This window comes from Venturia canescens, chromosome 7 (assembly GCF_019457755.1).
Source record: "Venturia canescens isolate UGA chromosome 7, ASM1945775v1, whole genome shotgun sequence".
In the NCBI taxonomy this organism is placed as follows: domain Eukaryota; kingdom Metazoa; phylum Arthropoda; class Insecta; order Hymenoptera; family Ichneumonidae; genus Venturia; species Venturia canescens.
The window spans coordinates 7,636,699-7,663,560 of NC_057427.1; the positions used below are offsets into that span (position 1 = coordinate 7,636,699).

General features: G+C 46.1%; 1 protein-coding gene across 3 annotated transcripts in view; it reads left to right on the forward strand.

Moving 5' to 3' along the window:
* The window catches only part of LOC122414158 (uncharacterized), a 109,263-nt gene that overhangs the window by 44,828 nt on the left and 37,573 nt on the right, over positions 1-26,862 (forward strand). For all 3 annotated transcript variants that reach the window (XM_043425093.1, XM_043425094.1, XM_043425095.1), the window contains exons 4-6: positions 9,533-9,694; positions 9,851-10,034; positions 19,905-20,021. In XM_043425093.1, the coding sequence (XP_043281028.1) occupies positions 9,533-9,694; positions 9,851-10,034; positions 19,905-20,021 (463 nt within the window). The remainder of the gene's footprint in view (positions 1-9,532; positions 9,695-9,850; positions 10,035-19,904; positions 20,022-26,862) is intronic.

Consider the following 26,862-nt stretch of genomic DNA (forward strand, 5'->3'; position numbering starts at 1 on the left):
ATCCGGTATTAAATTTGAAGACTTTCCATCCCGGTTCAGAACTGACCTACCAAAAATGGTGGAATCTGGTCGAAAGCTCTTGCAAAAATTTTTAGACGCTGCCCACCAATAGTTGGATACGTTTTCACTCCGCACTTTCGAGCATCTTGAGGAAAAGGTGTTCGGAACGGTCGATTGAGGGTCGACGACACCGCCGAGTAGTTGATAAAAAAAACCGATATATAAAATGTCTCCCCATGAAAGTTGATCTCACAATGTAGAAATTTCGCGGCTGACCATCCGTGACGGAGTGGCCCGTATTAAGTAACGGAATGGAATATCGAAGCGGGTTCGAGATTCATTATTGATTCTGACAGACGTGGATTACTCTTAACCGAAGCGCGCTTTCGAGTACGAAAATATATTCTCTCGGTGGTGGTGATAGTCGCAGGAGGGTTCGTTGCACTCCGGGCTTTGCTCATTCCAGTCGATAGAAAATTATGCGGAAATTGGTTGTCCCGTGATTCATCAACGAGGCGAATATCTCTATTCGCTTGGAAGCCTCTCTCCGCGCGCGGCGATCGAGCTTGCGATACAGTTTAATTTCGAGCTCGTTATTCATGCGAATTACTTGACGTCAAAAAGATAATTTATCCACGATTCGACACCCAAGGCTGTCGGATTCGACAAACAATGGACGCGTCCTGACACCGCGATTGTTTGTCGGAGCGCGGACAATTCACCGAAGGACGTCGGCGGGCCTTCGCCATTTTCATTGGCATCAGAGTGATCCTCCATTTACGTTTTTTTCACGACTCCTCCGCGTTTTCCCTCCGCGAAATTGGCACCTCTTTGCGCAACCATTCCCTCGGCTTTATTTTTCAGCATTATCTTCGCGATACGCGCACTGTCCGAGTTGTCCGGGAAAGCATACTCATTACGCACACATATTAACGCATCCGGGAAGCATCACGAGACAACAAGCTCGTGTGAAATTGCACGGATCTGGCCCGCGGCAGCGCGCGCGCGCGCGGCGAGGGAAACGCATTAACGAAAGCTTTTAACTCATTATCCTTCTGGTATGCAATTCGGTTGAAAGCTCGCTGCACGAAAATTGGAGCGGCCCTCGCATGCGTTCTCACGATGCTCGACGCTCTTGCTCTCCGCCGGGCATATCGCATCGGTGCTGCCTGCCTTCCTCGAAGCCCGATCTCGTGCGCGTTCCTAAATCTACTTAATTCAACCACCAACTTCATTGAGATCCCCGTTCGATTATCTACTGTACCGAGCCGGGAGCTCTGCATTGGCTTTGGGAAACGATCATTATAATTAAATGTGTTTTGCGTCGTCACAGCATCCAAAATATCGCAGACGTCCACGCGGATGATGAAAGGATGGGCGGGATCGATGCGTCGTCACTGCATGGGCTCGTAGATTTTTGAAGGCACGAAAACCTCGGCGGGAGGTCGAGCGAAATAAACGCGAGATAGGAAAACGAGGAGAAGCGATGCCATTGCTAAAACAAATCGGGTTTGTGACAGTAAATTCGAGGATTTGTCAACGTTTTCGTTAACTGGGAACAGAGAGAAGCGATAGGATATTTATATATGCGGAAAGATGACCGCAAAAGGGTCACGAGTAGTTCGCAGTTTCATATCCGATAGCCATTTGTTCCAGCTCATTGAAGCGTCTCGAGTAATCCGCAGTTGCGTAAACCATCGCATGGAAAATTTATGATAACTCTTATGTTCGGTACTTTTACTTTTTTCTCGATCGTATCACTTTATTCCTTGTCGGCGGAGAAGAAAATATTGCTGAAGTTGGTCCGAGCCGTCGAGGCAACTTTCTTCCCAAGTTTTTCAAAATATCGGTGATTTTCGTCTCGAGGTTCTTCGTCGAATCTCCGCGGTTGAACCCCCCGGCGAGCGAGCTTCGTTTCGCAATTGTCAAAAAAAAAAAAAAAAATTACGGAAGCTTTTGACTTTTGAAACGAAAACTTCATCGCATATTTTTTCCCCGTTTTATCGACTCTTCCCCATAAATTTTCTGTTATTCAATAATGATCCGGAACTCGAGGGTATAGTTCGAGCCGAAAAACTCTGCAAGGTTTTGGATTCGAACGAGCGATTTTCGATCGAAATGCTAAACCGAATCGGCCTCCGTTCAGTCTCGTTTCCAAATCAACGCAAACTCAACATAATTTCGTAATCGAATCGATCTAAATGCCCCTTCGTTTTCAACGATATGCCCAATTTTCTCGCGGGCTTATTGCCCCCTCCCCCGCAGCCAGGGCCCCCGTACGCGAGTACCGAAGCGTGGGTACGACGCGAATAGAGAAAGAAAGAGAGCGACGTCCCCGAGCCGGACAAAATCGATTTGGAGTAATCTCCAACGGATGAGGACAACCATCTAGATCTGCCAGGAAAAGATGAGCAGGAGGGAAAGAGAGAGAGAGAAGCTCTTTGGGTGAAGGAGCCGGAAAAGCTGCATTATGAGGGAAAATGCCCTTGGGATTCGCGATAGCGAAATGGGCCACGGGTTTACTGGGATGCCTTATATACAGGCGTGCAGTATTGTTGTACCGAGCTCGGCGGAGCTCTCGGGACGAGCGAGGAGAAGACGCTAAGAAATAAGAAAGAGGGAACTTTGTATTTATATAGAAGGGGCGATGCTCCGGTGATGGTAACAAAAAGTTCGAGAGAAGAAAATGGAGGTGTTGGTGTGTTGAGGAAGAAAGTGAGGATTGGCTTCGTTCTCTCGCCGGTTGATCATGGTCGACGTCCTTCTTCCACGGACTTATTAAAAAATCGAAATAAAGACATTGTTGAAACGGATGTAAGCGCACGCGATTGATTTAAAAACAAGTACGAACAGTTGGACGCGATTCCGTGTGATTTTCACTCCTCGCACTCGATCGCCTTGTCAGAAGGTGAAATCTTTCGAGCGTAAATATCCATCAGGCTGTTACATCGGCGACGTAACGTGCCGCAAAAAAGTGGTCGCTTCAGCTCGAAAAGGTGAGGTCGAAGGGTCGCTTGCTTATACCGCGCGTTTCTAGCTCTCTCGAAAGCCGAATCGCCCTCCTCGGATATAGAAAGCTCTTGGCGTCTGTCGAGTAAAAACGTGAACCGAATTCATCCCTATCCGTCTTGTCTCACTTGAACCAGGCGAAACGTCTCGGTCCGCGGAATTCCGGCGCACTGTACTTTCCTCCATTTTCTTCTTCTCGCCCTCCCTCTTGTAACATCAACCGGGTTTGCCTCTCTGAAAGACCATCCAACGTTTTTATTATTGGCTAAGTAGACGAAAGAAAGAAATAAACTTCTCGTTCCATTACTATCTCTCGATCACATTCTCTTCTAGTACGCCTCCCGACGAAGCCCACAAAAACTCAAGGTGTACATGCTCCGCTAATCGTGGTAAAAGCAAATAAATAACTCCATTTTTCCCAACTCAATACACCCCGTTTACCAACATACTCTTTAGAACTTTCTCTTCAATATTTTTACTACACTGTTTTTATTGTGCACTGCACACGCTGCCCTCTCTATTTTCAGTAACACGTACAGTTTTTTCCACGATGTTTACGTTGAATCGGTTCTTTCAATTGTTGGATGTTTATTTTCATTTTCTAGTTCGACTTCCATTTTTGTTTTGTTACGCGGCGCATCGTGTATTTTGTTTGAGGTTTACACACTTGCGATGGGAGGAAAAATCGAAAATTCTTTTTATTAGATATTCTTCAAGTACAATGTCTGAAGAATATTCTCACGAAATTTCATAAATATCGGAGCATTATCTTAGAATCTTTAAACGCGATTACCTCAGAATCGTCTTTATTGTGTTGGAAAACAGAAATTGTAACAAAAAAACCGAAAATTTAGCACCTCAAAAAATGGATTTTCTCTTAAAGCTGCCGCCATTTTTTTTAAATGAGAATTTTTCCGAATCCTTCGTCCAGGCCCAAGCTATTATTATGATAAATAAGTGGTATAAATTTAGTATGGAACGGATTAATAGTTCTTCAGTTTTCGTGTCCACTGCAACTGATGCTCACAAAGGCGCTATTGAAATACAGCTGGAGTTGCGCCATTTTGAGAAATTTTTTCATTAAAAAAATTGTGCAAGTACACGAACATATGTACTAATGAACTTCGTTCACAGTTTTTCAATAAACATATATTTTCATGTCGAAAAAAAAAAAAAATCAAGAAAATCACGTTTTTTCGCCCGCAGCAAGTATAAGGCCTTAACTCGACTGATTTGACTTGAATTATGTCTCGTAACGAACCATTCAAACGAGGACCAAAAACGTCGCTATTCGTCAAGACTCGTGAAGAATTATTGTAACATTTTTTTCTTAATCAAGAAACGCTTATGCGCGAGGTTGAACATTTTTTATTCGCGCACAGAGATATCAGGCTCGCTCGTGTTTTTGTTTCTCTTCGTATACTTCAGAGGCTCAAGTAGATTTCCACGCAGTTGATGCGAGATGTATGGAATAACTCTGTCAGCCGTAAATCTCCGCGACCACATATTCGACTCAAAGAGGCATGGGGGCAACGCGGAGGTTACTTTTTTTACCTCACTACACACATTAGGAAAGGAATAATTCATGCGATTCGTGCATGGCACAAAGCTTTAGCCAGAACCTTTTGTATGGCGGTACTCGAGTTTTACACCGAGGTCGAGCTCTCGTGCGAGAGCGCATCCGGTCCAAAGGGAGAAAAAAACAATCGCACGATGCACAAGTACAGCGAGCCCGGATGATAGTATAGTCCGTTGGGCTGAGGGAAAAAATTCGCCCACGCCATTTCGTTGTAGCGTTGAACATTGACTCAGTTGGCAAAAGTTTGTACGTAAATCTCGTCAAGATCCTCGTTTTTAGGTTTCCTCTGCCAAAAATATGCGAGCGAGACGAGATTGAAAGATGGCATCGGCCGATTTTTAAGTTCCCTGTACACACACTTTGTCTGTTCGTGGATATTCGTCTCCGTGAGACGATCAAACGACAAGTTTGCGTTTCATTTTTATTTAAATTCTCAATTTTTTTCGTCGCGTATAATCCTCGCTTGTGTAAGGTAGCAGACTGAACGAGGGAGACGAAAAGACACTTTCTTTTGTGCCTGCAACGTCAGTGGTTCGACTAGCTTTTTGGTCAGCCGTGTACAGTGCTCAACTTTTTCGAGAGGGGGTCCATCGCCGGTCGCCTTTTTATTTTCATTCTCGTACACCAGAAGCTCTCGGAATCTTGAGAGTTTTGTATTTCATGAAAGAGTACTCTCGAGCAATGGCTCTCGATCGAAGTAGACGGTACTTTTTATTGCGGTACTTCGATAGACGAAATGCATCGTTTTCGAGCGCCGTTTCTATCAGTGGCTCTGCAAAAAGCATCGAATCTTAAGGCCCACTGTTTTCTTTCCCATCCATCTAAGCATTGCGCCAAAAGCGCGATCTTACAATCCGTTTTTTCGCCTCTCTTTTTACGCTTTTTTTACACCTTCCCACTGCGGTGTTCGTGCGCCGAGTTTCATACTCCGAAACCCCTGAAACCTCGTCAAATTCACAGTGAATTATTTCCCCATACAAACGAATGGGGAGTTGAGAAGAGTATTGATCGACCGCAGGGCGAAGCTGTGCCCTCGTAAGAGTGCATCCTTGAGCACGTATTTCGTGTGGGTAAACATTATTTGCACGTTGTATCTGTGCGGGACACCCCCTTAACAATTCCTCCGTTCTTACGTGCAATTTTTTTGCTCCTGCCTCCTCCTCGGCGCCCAGGCGCCCTCGATAGATATTCATTAATGTTTTTTGTACCCGCGAACAAAGGAGGAGTCGCTCTCGAAACGGAGTGTATCAAAAAAAGAGATTATCCGCGCGGTCTTTCTCTCGTAGGAGAGAAAGAGAGACAATGCAAGTAAAAAGCTGAGTGATCGACGGAGCTTCGCGAGCGACTCGTCCCCCGTCAAATCGATCTCTTCGTACAGGCGGAGCTAGTACGTCCGGATCAAGTTGCGGAGGAACCTCCGGATTTCCGATCGCTGGATATACCCGAGGAGAAACGCACCCCGAATCTCGGAGGGGTTGGCCAACCTCTCGAAACCCTCGAACCCACCTCGTTTCCTTGCTCGTTCGTTCGTTAGTCCATCGCAGGCCTTCTCTCTCTCTCTCGCCCTCTTCATCTCTCTCGGTTAGAAGCCAATTAAAGTGCAAATATATGGAAATTCGTTCGGGATGCCAAGTAGCACAGTGACCGGGAAACCGGTGCACAAAACCAAATGCACCCTCGTTAATCGCCTTGCCTCGATACATATATAATTAAACATGCGTATATTTCATGCCGCAACAATCACGGTCCGCGCGCCGAGAATCAATACCGCAACGTGAAAGAACTATGAAATAAATAGTGCGATTAAATTCGTGAAAACAGCGAGGTCAGAGGAGTATTTATTACGAATTATCAACGTTTTTCAGCCTCCGCAGAAACGAGCGCGTATAATAGTCGGACGCACAATCGAATCTTCATGATAAATTCGAAATTATCATTCGTTTTATTTTCCCACGAATTTACAATTTCCACGAACGTTTCGTTCTAGGCTCATCGACCGGCTTTTATGTCTCGAATATTCATTTTGCCAATATTCATTCTTTCCTACGCTGTTTCATTTTTGGAAACGTAATAAATATATAGCAAGTTTCTCCATCCTCCGAATACTCTGTTTGCAAAAGGATAAAGCAACGATAACGAGGTAGAGGGTGCACGGAGTCGGGATTCGCGAACGAATTAAGGAAGTTGAGGCATTAGAAAGAAAATGACGTCATCGCTTTTAAACCGATTGCATTTTATTAAGTGTAAAAACAAAAATCAGTTACATTTTGAGTTTAGGAGCGTCGTTGCTGAGAAAAATCAATAACAATTTGGGCCAAATGGTGCATGCAATCTTATGGAAGTCAAGACACATTTAGTGATTTTTTTCAGATTTATTAGGAGATTTGCTGAGCGTGCAGTTTTTTTAGGCTAGGATCGTCACCGTCCGTGTTTTCGGTTTTTTTTTGGTTAAACTTTTGGGTTAAAAAAATGACTCTACGACCTCGACTTCCTTAATATTATTCGCCTGAGTAAATCGGGGTCGACTTATCGATCATCTACAAAATTAGCTTCATTTTCTGCGTGCCCGTTCGTTATATCTGGAAGTTTAAGCAGTAGGTTGCCTTCAGGACGAATTTCGTCTCGGCGATAAGTATTTTATCAGAAAGATTGTCCTCCCGTCGAATCCACTCGGAATATCCGAGAAGAATGTGCGAAGTACCGCTCACGGTGTGCTCGTTAAGGACGAGCGAATAATGTTGGTGCATGAGTTGAGTCGGGGCGAGGGAATGCCGAGTGACCCCTCAGCTCTGCTGCATTCTTGCGCTTCCACTGTGCAAATACAGCCTCTCGCACCACTTTTAGATTCACACCTTTTGCAGAGAGAAAAAAGGCGTGCACGAGATAAGACAAGGTCCACAGTCACACGGAGGGTAGGCAAAGGGAGTGGATGAGCAAAGAGACAAAAAGAGCGAGAGACAAAAGCAGCGTCGGAGCGAGAGGGATCGGTATACGAGAAGAGTAAACGGCGTGGATGCGAGAGAGTTTACACGAGTCTAATGGCCCAGAGCTAGCAGCAGGGCAGAAAGCGTTGACAGGAGAAAAGTTATATAGGAAAGAACGAGAGCGCGACGCGGAGACGAGAGCAGAAGGGGCGATCTCTAAGCCGAGGGTGGAATACAGAAAAAATATTTGACAGCTGCTCCTCTCGGCCGCGCGTCACGCAGCTCTCGCTGTGTACTCGAGAAAGCTTCCACTTTCGATTCCCTGCTGTTGCGAACAATTGTTTCATTTTCACGTCTATCTCGCTCCCGGTCGTCCGTTTCCTATTCGCGCTTTTGCAGCAACGCCATATTGTCGTTTTTCAATTTTTTTCGTCCCACGTCGCCATCTGTCCCCCTTCAGCTTCCTATTTTTCCACCGCACGCCTCTATACATGTATTCACCTACCCTTATCGCCGTTTCCTACGCTCAAAGTAGATCCCTCTTAACGGCCACGCCTTTTTCACCTCGCCCTTTTTCCGGCGAACAATCCTCTCCGAAAAAAGATAATGAGAGAGAAAGAGAGGCAGAAGGGGAGGCAAGAAAACGGAGAAAAAGCGAGAGCAGTCCGCCGTAATCGAGCTGGAATCGATGGATTAAGAATCCAATTGAAGATAGGAGTGGAGCGTTCCCTCGTACGCTTGGATTTTCCAGCGATCTTGCCCTCCGAGTCGTTTCTCTCACGAGTGAGTCCATATCGAGCTCGTCCATCCTTTCCGAGATCCCTGTTCACCCCTCGCTATTTATGATACCAATAAATATTTTCTTCTGTCCTAAAAGTCACTTTATTTTCTCGTCTATGTTCCATAGACGTCAATACTTTCTAATCGTCAATACTTTCTTCACGGGCAGAAATAAAAATAATCAAAGTTGTTTCGAGCCCCGAATCGCGCGTCGTCCCTTCCGATTCCTGTTTCGAGCTTCCTGTCCGAACAACATCAGCTCGTGAATTCGAGACGAGAAAAAAGGGAAAGCTCCGTGAGCGTGCAAAGGAGCGTCTCCTTCTCCATCTTCAGTGTGCGTTTCTCTTGGCAGTCTTCGAAAACTCGCGGCACAACGAAGCGCGAGAGAGGGCGTACAATGACATATCACCGTGAAGGGATTCTCCTCTTAACGCCCTCCTTACCGCAGGGGCTCTGAAATGGAATTTATGTCCTCGCTCGTACGATCTATCACGGCAGCCACGCGCGTTTTGCGGAATCAACCAGAAGTATCTAGTACAAATATGTGTATAGAAGCGCGCGTGAGAACGCATCCTGTCTGAGTTTGCTACTGCACACCGCGACCTGCCCAGCACTCTCTTCTTCTCCTATTATTTGCCCTTAGCGCAGCAAACGACGAAAGAGCCAGAAAGAAACAAGGCGAGGAGCGAGAGGGAGAGTCATTCAACAGATTTGGCACGTCTTTGAAAATCGATAGTCACGCTAGAACGGAAAACCTCTTCATTCCTCTCTTCGCCTCTTCTATTCTTGGCCGGCGTTGCCTCGCATCACTCTCTCCCCGAATTTCCTTGTCCCTTGCGAAGTTTGGCCGCGTCGTGAGAAATTTTACTACCAACTGTCCTCGATCGATTTCGCCTTTCATCTCGACCCGTTCTCTCTCTCTCTCTCTCTCTCGATTCTCAACCTTTTTCCCCGCTTTCTCATTATATCATGTAATCTACGATTCCCTGCAAGATTGCCGGGAACAAAAATCGAGGATCTTCCCAAGGACGACGGGAACAAAAAATTATCTCGCCCTGCGATTATCCCGCCCTCCGCGATCCGAGTCATGAATAAAACGACGCTGAAAAACATACTAAAACGAAGAAACGAGATTTCGAGAAGGATTCAAATGTTTTTGGAATTATGAACAAACGAGCGCAATAATTTCCTACATTTTCTCATGGCTCCCTGCCTTAATCTATTTACGATGTGATTTCAGGCCAGGTAGACCTCTGGACGCAGAGTAACACCGGATGTCCCTGCAATTTCAACACGACGAGCAAGGAATGCGCGTGTTGCGTACCCCGGGGAGGATGCAGTTGCGGTTTGTCGATGCAGCACAGATGCGTTCAGTGCGGTCTGGAGAAGCATTGCGCTAACAGTAAGTCATTCGAATAAAAGCGAACAAAAAACAAGCTGAAAAGCTTGAAAATCTGATTGGGACGAAAAAAGAGCATCTTGTATTGGGCGCGTGGGAGTAGAAGCTTAAAAAAATGGAAAAGCAGGGAGAAGAGATCGATTTATCGGTTGGTTTCAGTGTGCAACGTGACTCTCGACAGCAAGGAATTGTTTCGTCAATCGGGCCGTGGATTCGGTCAGATTAAATCGCCGTCCCTCGAAGGTCCAACAGTCTGTACGTACAAATTTATTCCTGACGTTGGACAACGAGTCGAGCTGCAGATTTATCGCCTCGTATCGGTCGGCCATCACAACGGGAAATCGTGAGTTTTTCAATTTTCATTTCCCTCTGAATTTCCTCCACATTTTTTCATAAAAACAAATTCGACGAGGCGGATTTTCATCCAACCACGATATTAACAATTTTCTCGAACCAAGCTTAAAAGAGTTCTAAGAAGCATTTGTGGCGAAAGAACGGGAAGAAGGAAAGCCGCGGGCGTTGCTCCTCGCCATCCACCCAACGATGCGAAAACTAATTTCATGAGATATTATAGACGAGAGCCCCGTCCTCCTCTCGAGGGTGAGACTCGATGATCCAGCCACGAAGCAGAATCGTTTGCGTATCACGTTATGACGAATATATACATACGCGATATTACAGCTTGAACGACCAGCAGAGATGCTTTCAGTTAGAGAGTTTGCAGTGCGTCGTGTGTACGGAAGGGAGCGAGCAAATTCTCCTCTCCGTGACATCGAATGACCCGCAGGGATTTCCTCGTTCTCATGCAGTCCTTCGGCAATCCGAACAATATTTTTATCCATTATTTTCAAGCCTGTTCGGTATTCTCGTGAAGAAAACATCAAAATTCCGAAAAAAAAAACCAACGAACCGCGCCATTCGTCATTTTACGAAAACCCCTTTTTCAATATCATTTACAATCTTCCTCGTTCCCATGCAGTCCTTCGGCAATCCGAGCGATATTTTTATCGATTATATTCAAACCCCCGTCGTTCGGTATTCGTATGAAGAAGAAAACATGAAAATTCCGAGAATAAAAAACAAACGAACGCCGCTATTCGTCATTTTACGAAAACGCCTTTTTCAATATAATTTGCGATCCAGCGCGACGGACAAGATTCAGGAGTTAGATGTGAATAGGGGCTGCGTGCAAGAGTGAAGGAAATAGGGAATCCATATCCCGTACGAGGGCGTAATACTGATGGTCACTCGTTCATCAAGTCCGTCATAGTCAGCCTCCATGATCCCTGCGGCAATCCTCGAGGGCCTTCGGTCCTTTGGATGTCGGACAGCCGCATAGTTGTCGGTGAATCTCTTCTCTGTATACGTGAGTTCCTCCCTGTCCGGTAAATGGCGAGGATCGAGGGTGAAAGGACTCGTAGGAGATGGAGCGAGCTCTCATACGGTCGTACCCGCAGAGTGTGTTCGCGCGGCACAGCTTCCATGTTCCACACGAATGTTTGTCCAAAATCCCGACGGTCTCTGTCGAGAGGGTGGTTTGAAGGAGCTGCGGAGATTGAGAGATAACGAGGGGAGAACGAGAGGGCTCGATCGCTCTCCCTAATTTTCGATACTGAGCCACGTATCCACTTCGCAAATCGTGAGTCGTCTCTCCCGAGTGCAATTAGGTCGCTGCACCGAGAGGTAAAAACTCTGGCGCACCTTATTTTTCCACTGCATTTACCAGTAGTTCGAGATCGTATGAAAATGGCGTGTCGAAAAATTCGAATATGAAAATTCCTCGGAACGGAGGGGAGGCGATGAATGAACAATTCAGTGTTTGATGACAATAATGAACGACTTTCATTTTGAATCGGTTCGCGCTCTGATTTTTATCATGTTCCACATTCCATACGTGCAATGTGAGAATAACGTTTTTTTTCATCTCTCTCCACTTTCTCTCTCTCTCTCTCTCTCTCTCTCTCTTTGTGGTGCATATTCTGGGAGCGCAACGAACTCAAGAGCATCGCGAGCATTCTGAAAGCTCGAGCACTCTCCCCCTCCCCGCTTCTCTGCTTCAGGAGATCCCTTTTCTCACTACTCCTTACTCTCTCTCTCTCTCTCTCTCTCTCTCTCGCTGCCTCTCCCACACCACCATTCATTCCGGCTTACGAGAATGCCACGAGAGGCAACCCGAGACTCACGCAATTATCATACATTTGCATGGAGAGGCGGAATTCACTCACGGCTGCATGCACCTCTGTTGAATGCGTTTTCCCGCTGGACCTGAATCCTCTCTCTCTCTCTCGTTCGCTCCCCCTCCGTCTCCCGCGCGTCTTTCCTCACCTGGTATATTGACTTGAGGCTGTTACCGCAGTGTAAAGCAAGGATAGATAAGCTGCGGCAATTTCAACCAAGACGCGATGATGAGACAACGACGAGATTGCACCGGAGTCGCTTTAAACCTGAACCTGATATCGTTCTCGCACTGCACAACCGAGCGAAACATTAAATCCGACAAGCAACCGGGTAATAAAAACGTAAAAACAAGCCTGAAAAAATCTCCTCCAATCTAGTCAGACTTAATCGACTGAAACTCTCCTTGTAAGCGGTCATGGCCTGGCGCAGCGTTACAAAATCCCATAAAATTAATAATATCCGCTCCCCCCCTCCCTGGGGAGATGGCCCCAGCGCAAAAGTAGCTTTCCAAGCCTCAGTTAATGCGCACTGAACGAGCACTCGAACCGTTTCAAGCTCCACACTCGAGCGAGACCTGCTTCGCCGCAGGAGCCGGAGCAATTGGGATTCACGATTGTTGACATCCTCCAACGAATCGAGGCCGTGTATCTCCGCGTCCGAGCATAAATATTCCGGTGCACGATCCTTGCTATAGTTTCAACTACAACGTGTGACGCTCTTGCGCAAGACGGAAATCCCTAGATCGGCAACGACAGGAGAGACAGACTCGGAGAAACGAGGAAAAAGAGACAGTCGCAGAGGTGGATTTCGCACACAATCGGTAACGAGTACCTTTCGGATCGGTCACCAAGGGCCCCTTTCACAAGTGTTTCCAGGACGAATCCTCTCCTCAACGCACCAGCTCATGCTCATCAAGTATTACACACTCAATCGAGAGCTCGAAACTAGCGTATTATGGGTGACAATGAACGAACTGGTATTATAAGCGAACAGCGGCGTCGACCGGTCTGCTGCACTAGCGAGTTACAGCGAGTTACATTCGCCCATGGAAAACGACACATATATGCATGTATAATATATCCGTATAATGGTTTCACGTGGTCATCGACGCTCTATTGCCACGTAACATATACTAGCAAACCCAAAAGCACGTACCCAGTTTATCCTTCGTTATATATATGTACGTATACAGAATCCCTTATGGACATATCACCAAGTGCTTATTAAATATGGAGGAACACGACGAGTATAACCGAACAAGATGGAAACTGTTGTACAGAGAACACACGTTGGTCGATACGAAGCTCGAGTATCTCGATCGTGCGACAGGGTGCAATGCTCTCGGTAGTTCCGACCGCGCGCACCATGCACCCTTAACAACTCGATGCTAGTGCGATCTTACCTGCTCAATGTCGAACGTAAATTTATGCGGTATAGAAACGAAGTTTAACCATCGCTGGGTTATCGTTGTTTTCGGTGTGAGATAACGAATGTCTCGTTATTGGGGGGGACGTTTTGTACTTCTTTCCACGCGCCTGTTTCGTTAGTTCGAGTGTTAACGATGGACGAGTTGTTGAGATATTGTTTGGGAAGGGGGAGATCGATTTTTGCCAAAAAATTCGATGAAACATGGGAATAGTGGGGGGAAAACAGTGGCGGATTCCGTTGACCCTTTTGAAGGCTCTAATTGCATGGACAAAGCCAGTCGCACTCTTACGAATATTTTTTGTATGGAAATAATCAACGAACGTTGATAGCCTTCGTATACAATAACATTTGAGAAGGGTTGCAAAACGTAGTCGATCCAATCGAGCTATGAGTTTAATGAGTTTTACGAGAGGAGCAAGCATCGTTGCGCACCGTTACGCCCGCGAAATAAATTGCTCCGCGTTCGCTCACCTGCCACGGGGAAGGCTCGTCTCGAATGACCGGACGATGTTAAAATTTCTGGTAAATAAATGAAACAACGAAGTGGGTCAATTGGAGGCCACTGCGAGAGGAGCTGACCGAGCGAGAGGAGGAGAAAGCGAGCTGATCGATCGTGTCGTTCTCGTTTTTGGAACTGCTCGACACTATCCAGGATTCTTATGGACTCGGTCGCGGGAGAGCCTCGCACAGAGCTCGCAGCTCTCTAACTTCTCGGAGATTTCGCCTCGATAATTAATCGCTGACCTTCCATTGTTCCTTCCCTTTTCTCTCGGCCTCGCGCACCATCTCTTTCGAAACTGCCGCACCATAAACATCCTCAAGAGGCATGTGGACCCCTCGTAAAACGCGCACCCTCGCTCAAGTGCGCGTGAATCGGTGGGCGATGTTTAATTTATTTACTCCCGCATTGACGGCTGGCCTCGCGCCGCGCAGTAATAAAAATCGGCCCATCTACGCGGCTTCCCTCATCGGCCGTTTATCCAAATCCCCCCAAGCATTTTCCACCCTCGGTAAAGCCCCTGGAAAAAATTCGAGGCGAACTCGATTATCCCGGATATTGTCGTTGGAGTCCCAAAAATCCAAGAACCCACTAAATTCAGTAAGAGTCCGTGTCCGCTCCCTTCGGAGCAATAATCTCGCGACGGTTTGGTTCAACCTGCTCTCCACTTCGGCCGACACTCCCTCCTCCATTGTTGACGAATAATCTTCGCCAAATGCAACAATACTCGTGCCCCGCGGCAAGGAAAATAGCGAGAATGACGCTCGGAATTAATCGAGCTGTCATACCTTCTTAACGAGTTACAAATTGAGTTTTACTGCGGAGAGGGAGAGAGCGCGGATGAGAAAATTACGAAAAGAGAGAGAAAGAGAGGCGGAGCGAGAGGGAAAGAGGAAGAATAGAGCAGTCTCTCGGCGGTAGTGACAAAGTTATAGCTGTTATTACGAGTAAATAGTCTGACTTCTGCGGCCTCTCCCGGATCCATCCTCATTAACAGCTATGGTACACAGTTGGACAGAGAGGAGCTTTTTCAGTAGAAATAAATGAAACATATACAGATAGGAACATACAGAGCGCAGTCCGGAGAGCACTGAGACCGGAAGGAGCGACGCGTAACGATTTTCCTCCCGTCGTAGGGTTAGTCCATTCGTTCTCTGATGTAGCAGCGAGAGAGCGCAACGACGACGACGACGACGGCGGCGACTTTACTCTCGTTCTCTCGTATCCGCAGAGGGCCTGGTTTTCCGCTTTGACAACACACATACTCGTGCACAGAGAGGCGAACACGTGTGTGGACTCTTACAGCTGCAAGCGCATATACAGCATGTTTCCCGTGTAAACTCGCTCGTCTGGACGCAACGGGGAAACTCGCGGAGCAGCGTGTTTTCTCAAAACTTCACATTCAATTTCCCAACTTTCTGCATTACGACAATGTGCCGAGAGCGAGAGAGGCCTGGCTCGAACAACCGAGGCTGACTCTGCTACCGCGGCGAGCTGGAAATCTCGTCTTTCTCCTCTTTTTCTCCCTGCTCTCGCGCTCGCTTATCCTCTGCTCTCGTAGCCCCGGACGAGAAACCTAACCGGGAAATGGCGCTGCCAAGGCGAAGAACAGTTGGTTATGCAGCCGTGGAGAATCCGACTGCTCCGGCTGAGCGATCGAAACTCGAGCCCGTGAGCGTCGAAGCGATCACCCAACCAAGTGCTGGCCCATCTCTCGAGTGCGAGTGCGTAACTTGTTAAAAAATCGCCGAGTCAATATTTTCCCATGTTTACATCGCGCCATCGCCGCGTTGGGGTGACGCGACGCGTACGGCAATCAGGCTGCTCGTCGAGGGTCCGTTGCTCGCCGAAATTCGCTTTGGTCGACACGCATATCCAGTGAAAAATGTGTAGACGCACGTTGGTACAGAGATTGGAAAGCGTGCAGAGTGCAAATGCCGATGGAAAATGTGAACTCGCGGGGACCTCATGGCCGAGTGCCACGAGCGGGGTGCGCGTATCAGCCAAGTGAGGATCATTTTATGTAACGACGTATCGAGTAGCGTCCAACAAAAGCGTGCAACTTGGGCGATTTAACTCGTAAATTTTGGTCGCTCGCAGCCAGCTCTCGTTTGCTGCAGAAATCCATGTGGCCATTTAGCCCGTCCGTATTCGTCAATGTGGACATTCTCGCTGTGCGTTTCTCGCTTACACATATAGTTGAAAAAGAAATGTCGATCGTTAGAAACGTGATTTCACGCCTGACGCTCTCATGACGCAGCTTGCGCCCTCTCTCTCTCGTTCGCTCCCTCCATTCCCTGTGACAAACAAACGATGAATGCGTCGCGCCCGCGATAGAGCTCGTACAGAGTCTATGTGCGATAGCCGCTTACGCTTTTACCTTTTTTATACGTAAACTCCACGTGTAAACGCGCACTATTGTGCCACGGCACGAGAATCGTGCGGCCAAACTGCCCAAGTTATTCGGGGAGCGGGTTCGCTTTTTCCATAACTATTCAAATGACCCGGTGATCAGTGTTCCGTTTGAATAAACAAGAAATAATTAATGCGCACTGTTTCGACGTTTTTTTAATGGACTCTCCACGGTTCTCGGTAATCGCGAAACGAGTGCGCGGCGAGTCATCGCTTTCGAGAATTTATGCATATTTAGCGCGATTCCAGAAAAAAAAATGCATTTTTCAAGGGACCGCGGCCAAAGTAATTCCCTCGAGCATCGATTATCCTGTCCGCCGCTTACTCTGCATTCTCAAGTATCCTCGATTGATATACATATTGATGAAAATATTTGTGCGTTGCATCAAAATTCCCGATATATTTTCCCGCTTCCCCTCGAATATTGATGTTCCAGTGAATTTAATTTATCGACTCGATTCGCCCAATTAGCAGGATTGCATGCACGCGTAAACCCATTCAGTGTGCCCGCAACAATGAAAATAAGCATTTTTTACTCTTCGTTAACTGAAAATATTCAAATTCATTCTAATGAGGTTCAGCCACGGAATTTCGTCGAGAATTTAGTGAGCTTCCCGAAGGAAACAGCTCGAGAATTCGTCAAGCGTTAAATGAGCGAGGTCCAACTCGCTTGTCCAAAAATATGTAACCGCCAACACTCTGAAAATCCCGTCTGCGTGTCGTTCGATTTACAAACAAACGGAAGGCTCTCTGTTCCAACGAGACGAGATACGCATCGATAAATTCAAGAGTGCATGTATGAATCGATGTCTCTGTTTCTGATATGTATCACAAACGTTATATATTCGTACGAACCGAGAGAGCGAGAGAGAAAAACAGAGAGAGGATACACAGGACACGAATTCCCTCGGGGCAACAAGGTCGAATGAATTCAGCATCGTCGAGTGTGCGACTTCGCTCAGAGAGCGAATCCCTCTGCCTCTGTGGATACTGATTCTCGTAGTGTCTATAATTCTTCTCTATATTTACACAGGAAATTTCGTGCGCGCATTGAAATCCTTGAATATCGAAGTTGAGGATTGTTTTTTGAAGAATAAGCATGAGCCGGAGCGCAAAGTTATATTGTCACGAAGATCGATATATTTCTCGACCTCATGAACCTCACGTTGACTTTTCGTTTCAACGTTTTTGTTTCTCTTTTTCACACAACTCTCAGGAGGAACAAACGGAAGATGGAAAATGGTAATAACGCGAATATCCGAAAGCGTTCGATCGGGTCGGAAGAGCCCGTGTTCGAATAGCTCCCGACGTTCTCGCTGGAGCAGGTACAGAGCGAAGAAAGAAGGTATAGAAAGGCGAAGCTGAATATTGCGAGTGTTTATAGGTATGTCAAGTACGAGTCGATGTAGCGCAAGCGAACGGTTTACGTTCGACTAACTGCAGTAGCAACATTCGTGTATGCTCAGACACGAGAACCGGTTCGCTGGAGAACACGAGTTGTCTCTCATTCTACAGTCGTCGACGTTGCCGCGCGCATGTAGCCCGAGAGTTTCCTTCGCGCAGCTACTCTTTGGCCCGAAAACGTTTTCACCGTCCGCTTTGATTTGTTTCGCTCGAAAGAACATCGCGCACGTTCTCGCCGATCGTGTCCAAACAGAACACATTTATTTTTCCGATAAACACACACACACACACTCGCGTTGCGGAGGTTCCACGGGCTATCGCTATGTCCAACCGACACGCCCGACCAATTCCCATCCGTTTAATTTTCATATGCTACACGGTGCTTCTACTTGATTCATAAATCGCGTTTCTCGACGAGCGATTTTCGCAGAGATGCGAAGCGAGAGTCAAACGGACGATGAACTCGAGTGTCATTCGCTCGGTACTCGAGACTTTGTGCTGAAAAAACTTGAGGTTTTCAGGGGTTGCTTAATTTTAACGGAAATACTTATTAAGAGGGAAAAAACTGTTATTCGCGCCATCGTCGTACTTCGGTCACATCTTTCGATCGTAAAAATAGAAAACAATTCGCAAAATCGCTAGCACTCGAATGTTTTTCTTTGAAAAAAAAAAAAAAAAAAAAAAAAAAAACAGTCAGTCAACACATCGATTTGCTCGGAAAGTAATTGTGTCGTGATCGATTTCTTGAGTTCGAAATCAACGAGAACGTTCGGCTGATTCGTCATCCCGAAAATATCAATTTTTCATTTCCAAGCAAATTGATATTTAATGAAAAAAATATAAAGTAATTGACTTATCCCAATTTTTATTGTTCTCTCCTTCTCAATTCGTTAAATGGTCTCGTAATTAATTGTCTTCTTACGACATCAGAGAGAAGATTCATATCTTTGAATTCATCGTTCAATCATCGGATGATGTAAACGAATATCGCGTTGTTTTTAGGATCGCCTGAATTACAAGTAAAACCGTAATTAAACACGCATAAATAATCTTCCGAGTCCCCCAAACTCGTCATCGTACCTCCCGACCTGATTTCGAGTTGCCATCGCTGCGCTTTTGTCAACTATTCTCACGCTTGTTTGATGCGTTACAAGTTTCTTCCGTCGAATTTCATTCCACAATAGAAATGCAGGTGTGTGCGCGCGCCTCGGAAAAGGAGAGCCTAATGACAAGAAGCGAGCTGTTGTGAGACTTTGAGACGAAAGAGAGAAGAGAGAGAGAGAGAGAGAGAAAACCAGAACACCGCGATCTCTCGTTCTCCCCTTTAGCCTACGCCTGACGAACATACTCTGGGCTCGGCTCCCTCGCACTTTGTCGAGAGACCATGGGTCGCGAACTCCGAACTCCCACAATTAATTCAAAGCCGGTACATTCGAGACAATAGTCGGTGCAAAGATCCACCGAGAGAGAGAGAGAGAGAGAGACCGAGTCGTATACTATATCGGAACTGAGGTCCAGGACCTCCGAAAGCTTCCTCCAGTTCGGCTCACCAACAATGGAACCCGCTTGTGCGGATTGTATCAAGCCGCGGATGAGCTACTGCACACAAAGGCAATTCCATAGCTCGAGCTATATACGCGAGCTGCCCTCTCATCCTCCCCTTCATTCACTCGCTTACCCTTTAATCAAGCATATATTTATCAGCTCCGAATACATGCTCATTGCAAACGTAATTGTCCAATGGTATCGGCTGCTTCGTTCATCGACTGAGAGTTCTTGAGGTTCCAGCAAGCAGCAGGTAAAAAGCCAGAAGAGCGAAACGTCGCAATCGAGTGAAAATATAATTGAATCTGAGGATGGGACAGGTCGCTGAGAAATTAAGACAAGCGTCAGATCGTCTAGAAAAATTGGTGTTTACAATTTCAAATTCAGAAAAAACTGCTCCTCCAAATGCGGGGTTTAGAATGACGAGGGTTGACGGGGGGTGCTTTGCACGGGCGTTCCGAGCGCTCCGGAGTACCCGAAATGGAAAAACTTCGACGTTCGATTGACCCCCGTCAATTTTTTGCCAATATTCTCTGCTACCGTGAAGGAAACAAACGAGGACGAAAGGTCGGAGGAACAGTAGAGTCGGAAGGAGAATGGCATCGGTTTTATTTTGCTCGTAGTATATTCCACAACGATTCCTCGGATATTGCTTCGATAAAGTGGAATAAAAAAAAGAAAAATTCCCGGAATAGTGCATTGCGTAATTGTACCGGGGTAAAAATTCTCCTTCTTTTATGCTTGCAGATGCGAAGGTGGCTGGCTACAGCTCGAGGGTGGAGCTCGAGTTTGCGGTGCCAATGTACGCTTCCAGCAACCTGTCGTTCTATTCTCCGACAAACCCGAGGCAACTCTGTACATGCAGTAAGTACGATACCTCCATAAATTCCCATATAATTGGAGCTAGCTACAAAGTTTATCTTCAAATCGAGAAAATTATTTCACTTAGTCAATTATTCGTAACAATAAGAGTGCCGTGCACAAAGACGAGCTCGGTATAAAGGAGATCTGTAATTACATTGGATATAATGCGTTTTCGTCGAAGAGATCTTTGTCTCGTTGTTTTATCCGGAGCGGTCTCTCCCCCAATGCTTCACGGAAGAAATTATGCAGGAAAATTTCAAAAGGAGCTCTCCTTTCTCGGAGGTAATTCCACTGAAATTCTCATCGATCCTCCAAATTTGAATATCCCCGTAAAAAGTTATGTAACGCTAATAAATAGAATTACGTTTTCCCTCCGTTCGCGAGCGTGCGCGGTAATTCTTAGCGTAAAATTCATTACAGGATTTACTTTATAATTCTTTCCACGTCCGGGCGCGAGGCGTACCTGCCGAGATCGTTGTTTATTTCGCCTAATTGGTTTTACACGCTGAGAAACCGGGAGTAATAAGGGCTGAATACGTGTGAGACGGAATGGAGAGTTAGATGGACGGAGCATGCGGCGAGTACAGGGAAGGTCATCGACCTCGTAATGCTTCGTTACGCTCCTCATCAAATATTTATGGATGTTACCTCGTCGGTGTCGTCGTCGTCGCGGTAGTCGCTGCCGCCGATACCAGCGCGTTTAACCGCTCCCGCACCCTTCGTCTTCTCCCTACGTATTCGTAGAGTTGCCTCCTCCCTCTTACTCTCACATTCTCCGGAGGATGGAGTATGACCGTTGGGTTCATCGGTGCAGGAATATTTTCGTGCGGAGATTGAGGACAGTCATTGGGCTGATTCCGAAGTCGTAGCTCGTGGAAAATGAGTACACAGTCGATGAATATCCGTGGTTTCATGGAAACTCAGATTTCCTAACGTTTGGCTAACTTTTTCATTGACTTTTATATGGCAAAACTCGGGAATAGCAGCGCCCTGTTTTTATGGCTTGTGTCAAAAAGCCGTCAACGGATTCCCACCCGGAGGACAATGACTCCCGTGCTTTCTGGCTCTCTACCTATTACGGAGTAAATCCTTTTTTTCCGGATCGTCAACAAGCTGCGAGGAGAGTGTACGAGAGTTTTTGCACCTCCGGGCTCCTCCTCGATCTCTCTCTCTCTCTCTCTCTCTGCCGCCAAGTTTATATCCCCTTTTTTGCTCCTAAAAGTATCATCATTCGCTCACTACCGCGAGACGTGGTCTCGTTGTCAGGGGGTTTTAACATTTCGGTCACGGAATTCGTTATGGGAATGGCGCATGAAAAGTTTCGATATCGAACTTGTGAGGCGAGTGGAGACAAACTGCACTGAAATAGTTCAAATCTCTCGCTTTTCCTGGGCCAACCGCGAGGGAGAGAGAAAGAGGGCGCACTGCGCGGAGCAGAGGGAAGCCATTTATAACGAATATTCATAATTTTGCGTCGCCTGAACGTATGATAGGGCCCAGCATCAAATTCCTCGTTTAAATTTATCCAAGTTTTTGGAGAGTTGAGTGAAAAGAGTCCCTCCGATTTAACGCGGGTCGACGAGCCGGTGATTCCATATTTACAGCTACGCTGTCGCGCGCGTTGCAACATTCGGGGGGGGCGAAGAAAATCGACGGAGACGAAGAAAAAACGGTGTGAACGCTCGCGACGGATGTCAATCGAGTTCGGTCCTCGGGTTTGTGAAATATGCCGACATTTCAACGCGTCAAAAATCCCGAACGAGAGAAAGAGGTTGGAAAATTGTTGGAAACTTCGACCCCTCGCTACAGCTACGCGATCAAACCTTTCCGCCCGCTTCCTTTCGAATACGCAGAAAAAGTATCCCCCAGTTTTTCATTCTCTCCCGACGCGCACAGCTTCGTGAAAATGACTGAAATAAAGGTTTTACGGTCGCTGAAAATAACCTGGCGAAAAAATAACTCACCGCCTCCGCACACGCGCGGGCACGGACGCACGCGTGAACACATCGATATTTTGCATCGATCGTGATTGATGGCTCGAAACTGACTCTTCTCGCTGGACTGTCTCCCTCTGCGTACGTCACGATACAACTATAGAAGCGACCCGCCCATATCGCACGAGCGCAAACCACCCGACGGCACAGTATCGATTCACCCCGCGCTCTCTTTCTCTCCCTGACTCCTCTCTTCAGCCTGCTCTTGTACGGAGGAGACAAAAACAACAAAAACGTCAAGAGATACCGGTGTAGTTTTTTGTCCCCCTGACGGGATCGTGACACGCTCGCGGAAGGTGAACGCAGCGGCGGTTCTCCTCGCGAAACAACGAATAAACGGAGTCGGGCTAAAACTCTGGCAGACAATGCGCCAAGCGGATTCGTTACCGGCAGTCAGTATCGCAGCACCGATCATATTTCCTTCCACCGCGTGTCAAGCGTCAAATTATTTTCAACTCAATAAAGATTTTCTCTATATTTGGAGGCTCGGAGCAGTTTTTATTCCGCGAGCAGTGCAAACGATCTTTAATCCAATTAGCGAAAATGAATATGGACACGAAGGAAATGACTTTAATATCCGCGAGGACACTCCGCAGGCATCGAATGCGTTGCTTTTTTCAGTTTCGTTCTTCCGATTGTCTCGGACAATTTTTACTTTACTCTGCAACCAGGAAGTTTCGTGTTCCACTACATTTATCTTCTGCGAACTCGACTTTTGTTCCATGAGGAAAAACGAAATCGATCGATAAAACGTTTCAGACTGCTCGTCCTTAAGGAGCGTCCTGCTTTAGAAAGTCAAAAAAATCGATTGTTTTCAGCATAGGAAATAACTCACCATAGCGAACTTTTTATAATGCGAGAAATACTAATTTGTACGTGGCTTATGCACCAAGTCTGATTGTCGAAGTTTCTCAGCTGTGTACAGAATGGAGATCGTAATTATTGTCTGCAACAAAAATTCCAAATTATTTATCCATTTTCATATATTATTCACCCATCCGAGCCTATAAAAACCCAAAAAAATTGCGAAATCCAATGTTTACAGCACGTTGAAGTGATATTCTTTTTCTTTAGATACATCGTCATTTCAAATACGCTAAAAATATAGAATTTCGATATTTTTTCGGGTTTCTATAGGTCCATATGAAAGGAAAATATATGAAAATGAAAAAAAATGTAGAATTTTCGTTGCAGACGATAATTGCGATCTCCACATTGTACGTAGCTGAGAAACTTCGACAATCAGACCTTGATCATAAACCATGTGCAAATTAGTATGTCTCACATTAAAACAATGTTTTTGTACTCTTGAAATATCCTTGAAAATACACCGAAAAGTTCGCTATAGTGAGTTATTTCCTTTCCTACAAACATTCCCGAAAACAATCGATTTTTCACTTCTGAATGCAGGACCCCCTTAAATTTCGTTCCGAAACAATGTTCACATTATTGACCATTTAACTTATTTGGAAATCCACTATCTTGTAGTTTCAACCAACTCGTGTACAACGTTAAATGTATATGTTGCTATTTGCCGAAGCTGACTGGTTGGTGTAACCGACCAACGGGCAAGAGCAGCATCAAGAGCGCAAGGCGGTAAGCATCCTGCGGCGGAATTCGACATCCGGGAGACTATAAATATTTAGATACTCTCTCGTCCGATATCTCTAGAAGCTTGGAGAGAATAAGAGAACCCGTAGTCGCTCGCCTCCTCCTTCCTCTTTTTCTTCGTCTTGCTATGGTTCTTGGAGCCTTCGGCTCAGAGGTCAAGCATCCGAGGTATGTTGAAAATAGCCTGTAACACTGGAGGCTTTTACCCTGTGGATGCGAACTCCGGCGTCTTTAAAAGTGTGTCCGGACATCCTGGCTCACAGGGTGAAGGGACGCGGCCAACTTTCCATATCGACGACTCTCGAAAAACTGTGACGACTTCGTTGAGCAGCATTCACCGCGTTGTACTCCGGCTTGTTTCGCCGCCCTGTTCTGCTACGAAGAAGCGTCAAAAGCCTCGCTTGCCCCACAGATCGTCGTTGTCGATTTTTTAATTGAAAGCCCAACGAGACGAAATTCATTTAGCAACCGACATTTTTCAAGCTACAGCGCGCAGCTTATCAAATTTTCAATTCAGCCAAGACCTCATTTACTGGCCGCTAGGCAGGGAGGATTTCGAAAAGCGTTTTTTTAAATAAGCCCCGCATCCGCGGAGTGTGCACTCGGCACGGACGACGTGCCGAGAGCGTAAAAGCATCAAAGAGACTCAAGCACCCGGGAAGAAAGAGAGCTGCGCAAATATACGCGCACCAAGAGAGCCACGGGCTACCGAAGTTACTGTTTCTCTGTGTTAACGTCAACGCTGCGCGCGCGCGCGAGCTTTACTTTCTCCGGCAGCAAGCTCTTTTCTCGCACAGCCCTACATTTTCCCTGCCCCATCTCTCTCACTGGTGCGAATTCAATCTCATTACGTTTTTCTTCTTTCATTAGCCAGCCCACGGGCCACGTATGTTCGTTCGGCTCAAAAGATTAGCGTACGGTAAGCCGGGAACATGCTTTTTCGAGAGAACAGTATCGCGACTTTTATTCCTGGAACGATTATCGAGTTTTAGATCAAATAAAAACAGACATTTCATTTTCCGTCGAATTTTTTTAGCTCAACAAGGCCGATAATTTGCGAGCGCTTTGTCCGAGAGTTTCGGTAGCTTTCTGAAATATTTACTGAGAGTTCCTACTCGGAGAAGCTCCACAATATGCACTGACAATTTTTTTCAAACTGTCAATTAAAATGGTTTTTCGGGATTTGTGTTCAGCGACGTTGCACTCGGATAAATACGTATTTCTGCACTTTTTGCCATCCATTAATTGGATATTTCGATGGTGGAGGGGAAAAAAGGTTGAAGCACACGTATGTAAAAGAGAACGGATACGCGAAACACTCCAGCAAACAATAGAAGGAAAATACGTCGAATATAGGAACTGCAGAAAAACCATGCTCCACTGCTCGTAAAATTGCTGATCGTAAAAACCTTAATTACCCAGAAAAAACAATTACGAAACGAGGCGCTGCCGTACGTTCGATGAAACTCGTGTTTTTTATGCATCAACTCCACGTTCAATGTGGACTGAATATTAATGCCCGAGGGCTAAAACACCGATCGTTGTAACACCAAAGAAAACATACCCAATTAAAGGGATGCTCGTGTCCTTCGCAAATCGATTCGATCGACTTTTATTTTCCAGGCTCGTTCATCCGTCATCTTATTCCATCCCATTACAGTGATGAGTTGAATGTTAACATTACGAAAAAAAAACGACAAAAATAATCATTCGTTGATATATTTGAGAAAGTTCCTTACGGAATAACCGCGCTACGGACTCGGCGAGTCCCCTTCCCTTCGTTCCGAAACGTTTTCATTAAAAAGTCGACTATTAGAAATATTCTCACGAAACGGTTGAGCATTCGAGAAAAATAAGAGCTCCGCGTCCCTTTTCTCCCGCCAGAGACGAACGTGGCTGTTTTCAGGAAATGTTGAAAGTCTCCGAGGAAAATAGGAAACCGTTTTTCATCCATGCGTATCTATAGCATTTGCACTTATTGCGAGTAACCGATTAATCGACTTAATGAGCACGCTTGTATACAAATAATTCGTTAACCAAGACGGAACGAAAGTTTATCCATTGGAGCGACTCTCGTCCGAGCGTCTGTACGGTTTCGTTTTTTCTTTTGTTCCTCGTCGCGTCTCTCGCTTCATTTCGCCAAGGATCTGACAGTGATCCCCGGAGAGAAATTCAAACTTAGTTCGAAGCACATCTTGAGAACAAAAAGTAATTTTGAGGCGGGGAAGCTCTGTATAAACTCCATTAAAGACAAACCTTCCCCGGTCTCTCGATTATACATTGTTGAGCTTTTCAAATTTTCTATATCGCAACAACTACAAAAGATCGGAAAACGTTACTTCGCGAGAGAAACAATAATCCAGAAACTAAAAACAATTGCCTGGACTCGTCAAACGGAGATTCTCAACATAAATCAGCGAAGAATAAGCGGAATCGATTGTTTGAAAAAATGCAGTTCGCGATTGCAGATCTTCCGGTTGAAAGAGATGCTCGGCAAGTGTAAAGTATGTCGATGCCTTCTGGATGGATAAATTGAGGAAATTGAAGAAAATGAGAGTGCAAAAGTATTGAAAAATGAATGAAAAAGGGGATGACGGAAAAAAGTGTAATCGTTTAAACGAAAGTGCGAAATGCTTGTATACGGGCAGCAGCTTTTTTCGGTTTATCGACAGTCTGTGAAATTCTTGGCTCTGTTGAGAACATCGGGTGAAAAAGTAAAGACGTAAAAAACGGAAAAAACGGTGAATGAGAAAGCTGGAGGGAGAGGAGCGTTGAAGCCGAGACGAAGTCTCGGTTACGGACAAATTTCCATCGGATGATAAATAAGATTCCAATGATGCCCGTTTTCAAGTGGGAAAGCTCTCTCCGCTCGGTCGGGAGTTTCAAACCTCGAGGAAAAAGATGTTTTTCCAAGATGTGCGCACTGGCGCGAGAGAAAATCAGGTGCGCGGGAGCGAGGCGAAGGGATACGAGGGGCGCGGGGTCGGGGGATAAAAAAGCAATAAAAGGAATGGAGCGCTGAAGGAGAGAAGGACTAAGGTACTACAAGACCCCGAGGAAACGCGCGCGGCAAGATATTTCTGACAAAATACCTAAGCGGGAGGAAACATTTCACTTTCTTCATTTCGCTTGCTCCTTTCTTCTCCTCCCTTCGCGAGCATGCAACCGCTTTTCAAACGTTCATCCTTCGTTCTTGCAAAGGAATTCACGATGAATGCGTTTTGCAATCATCAATG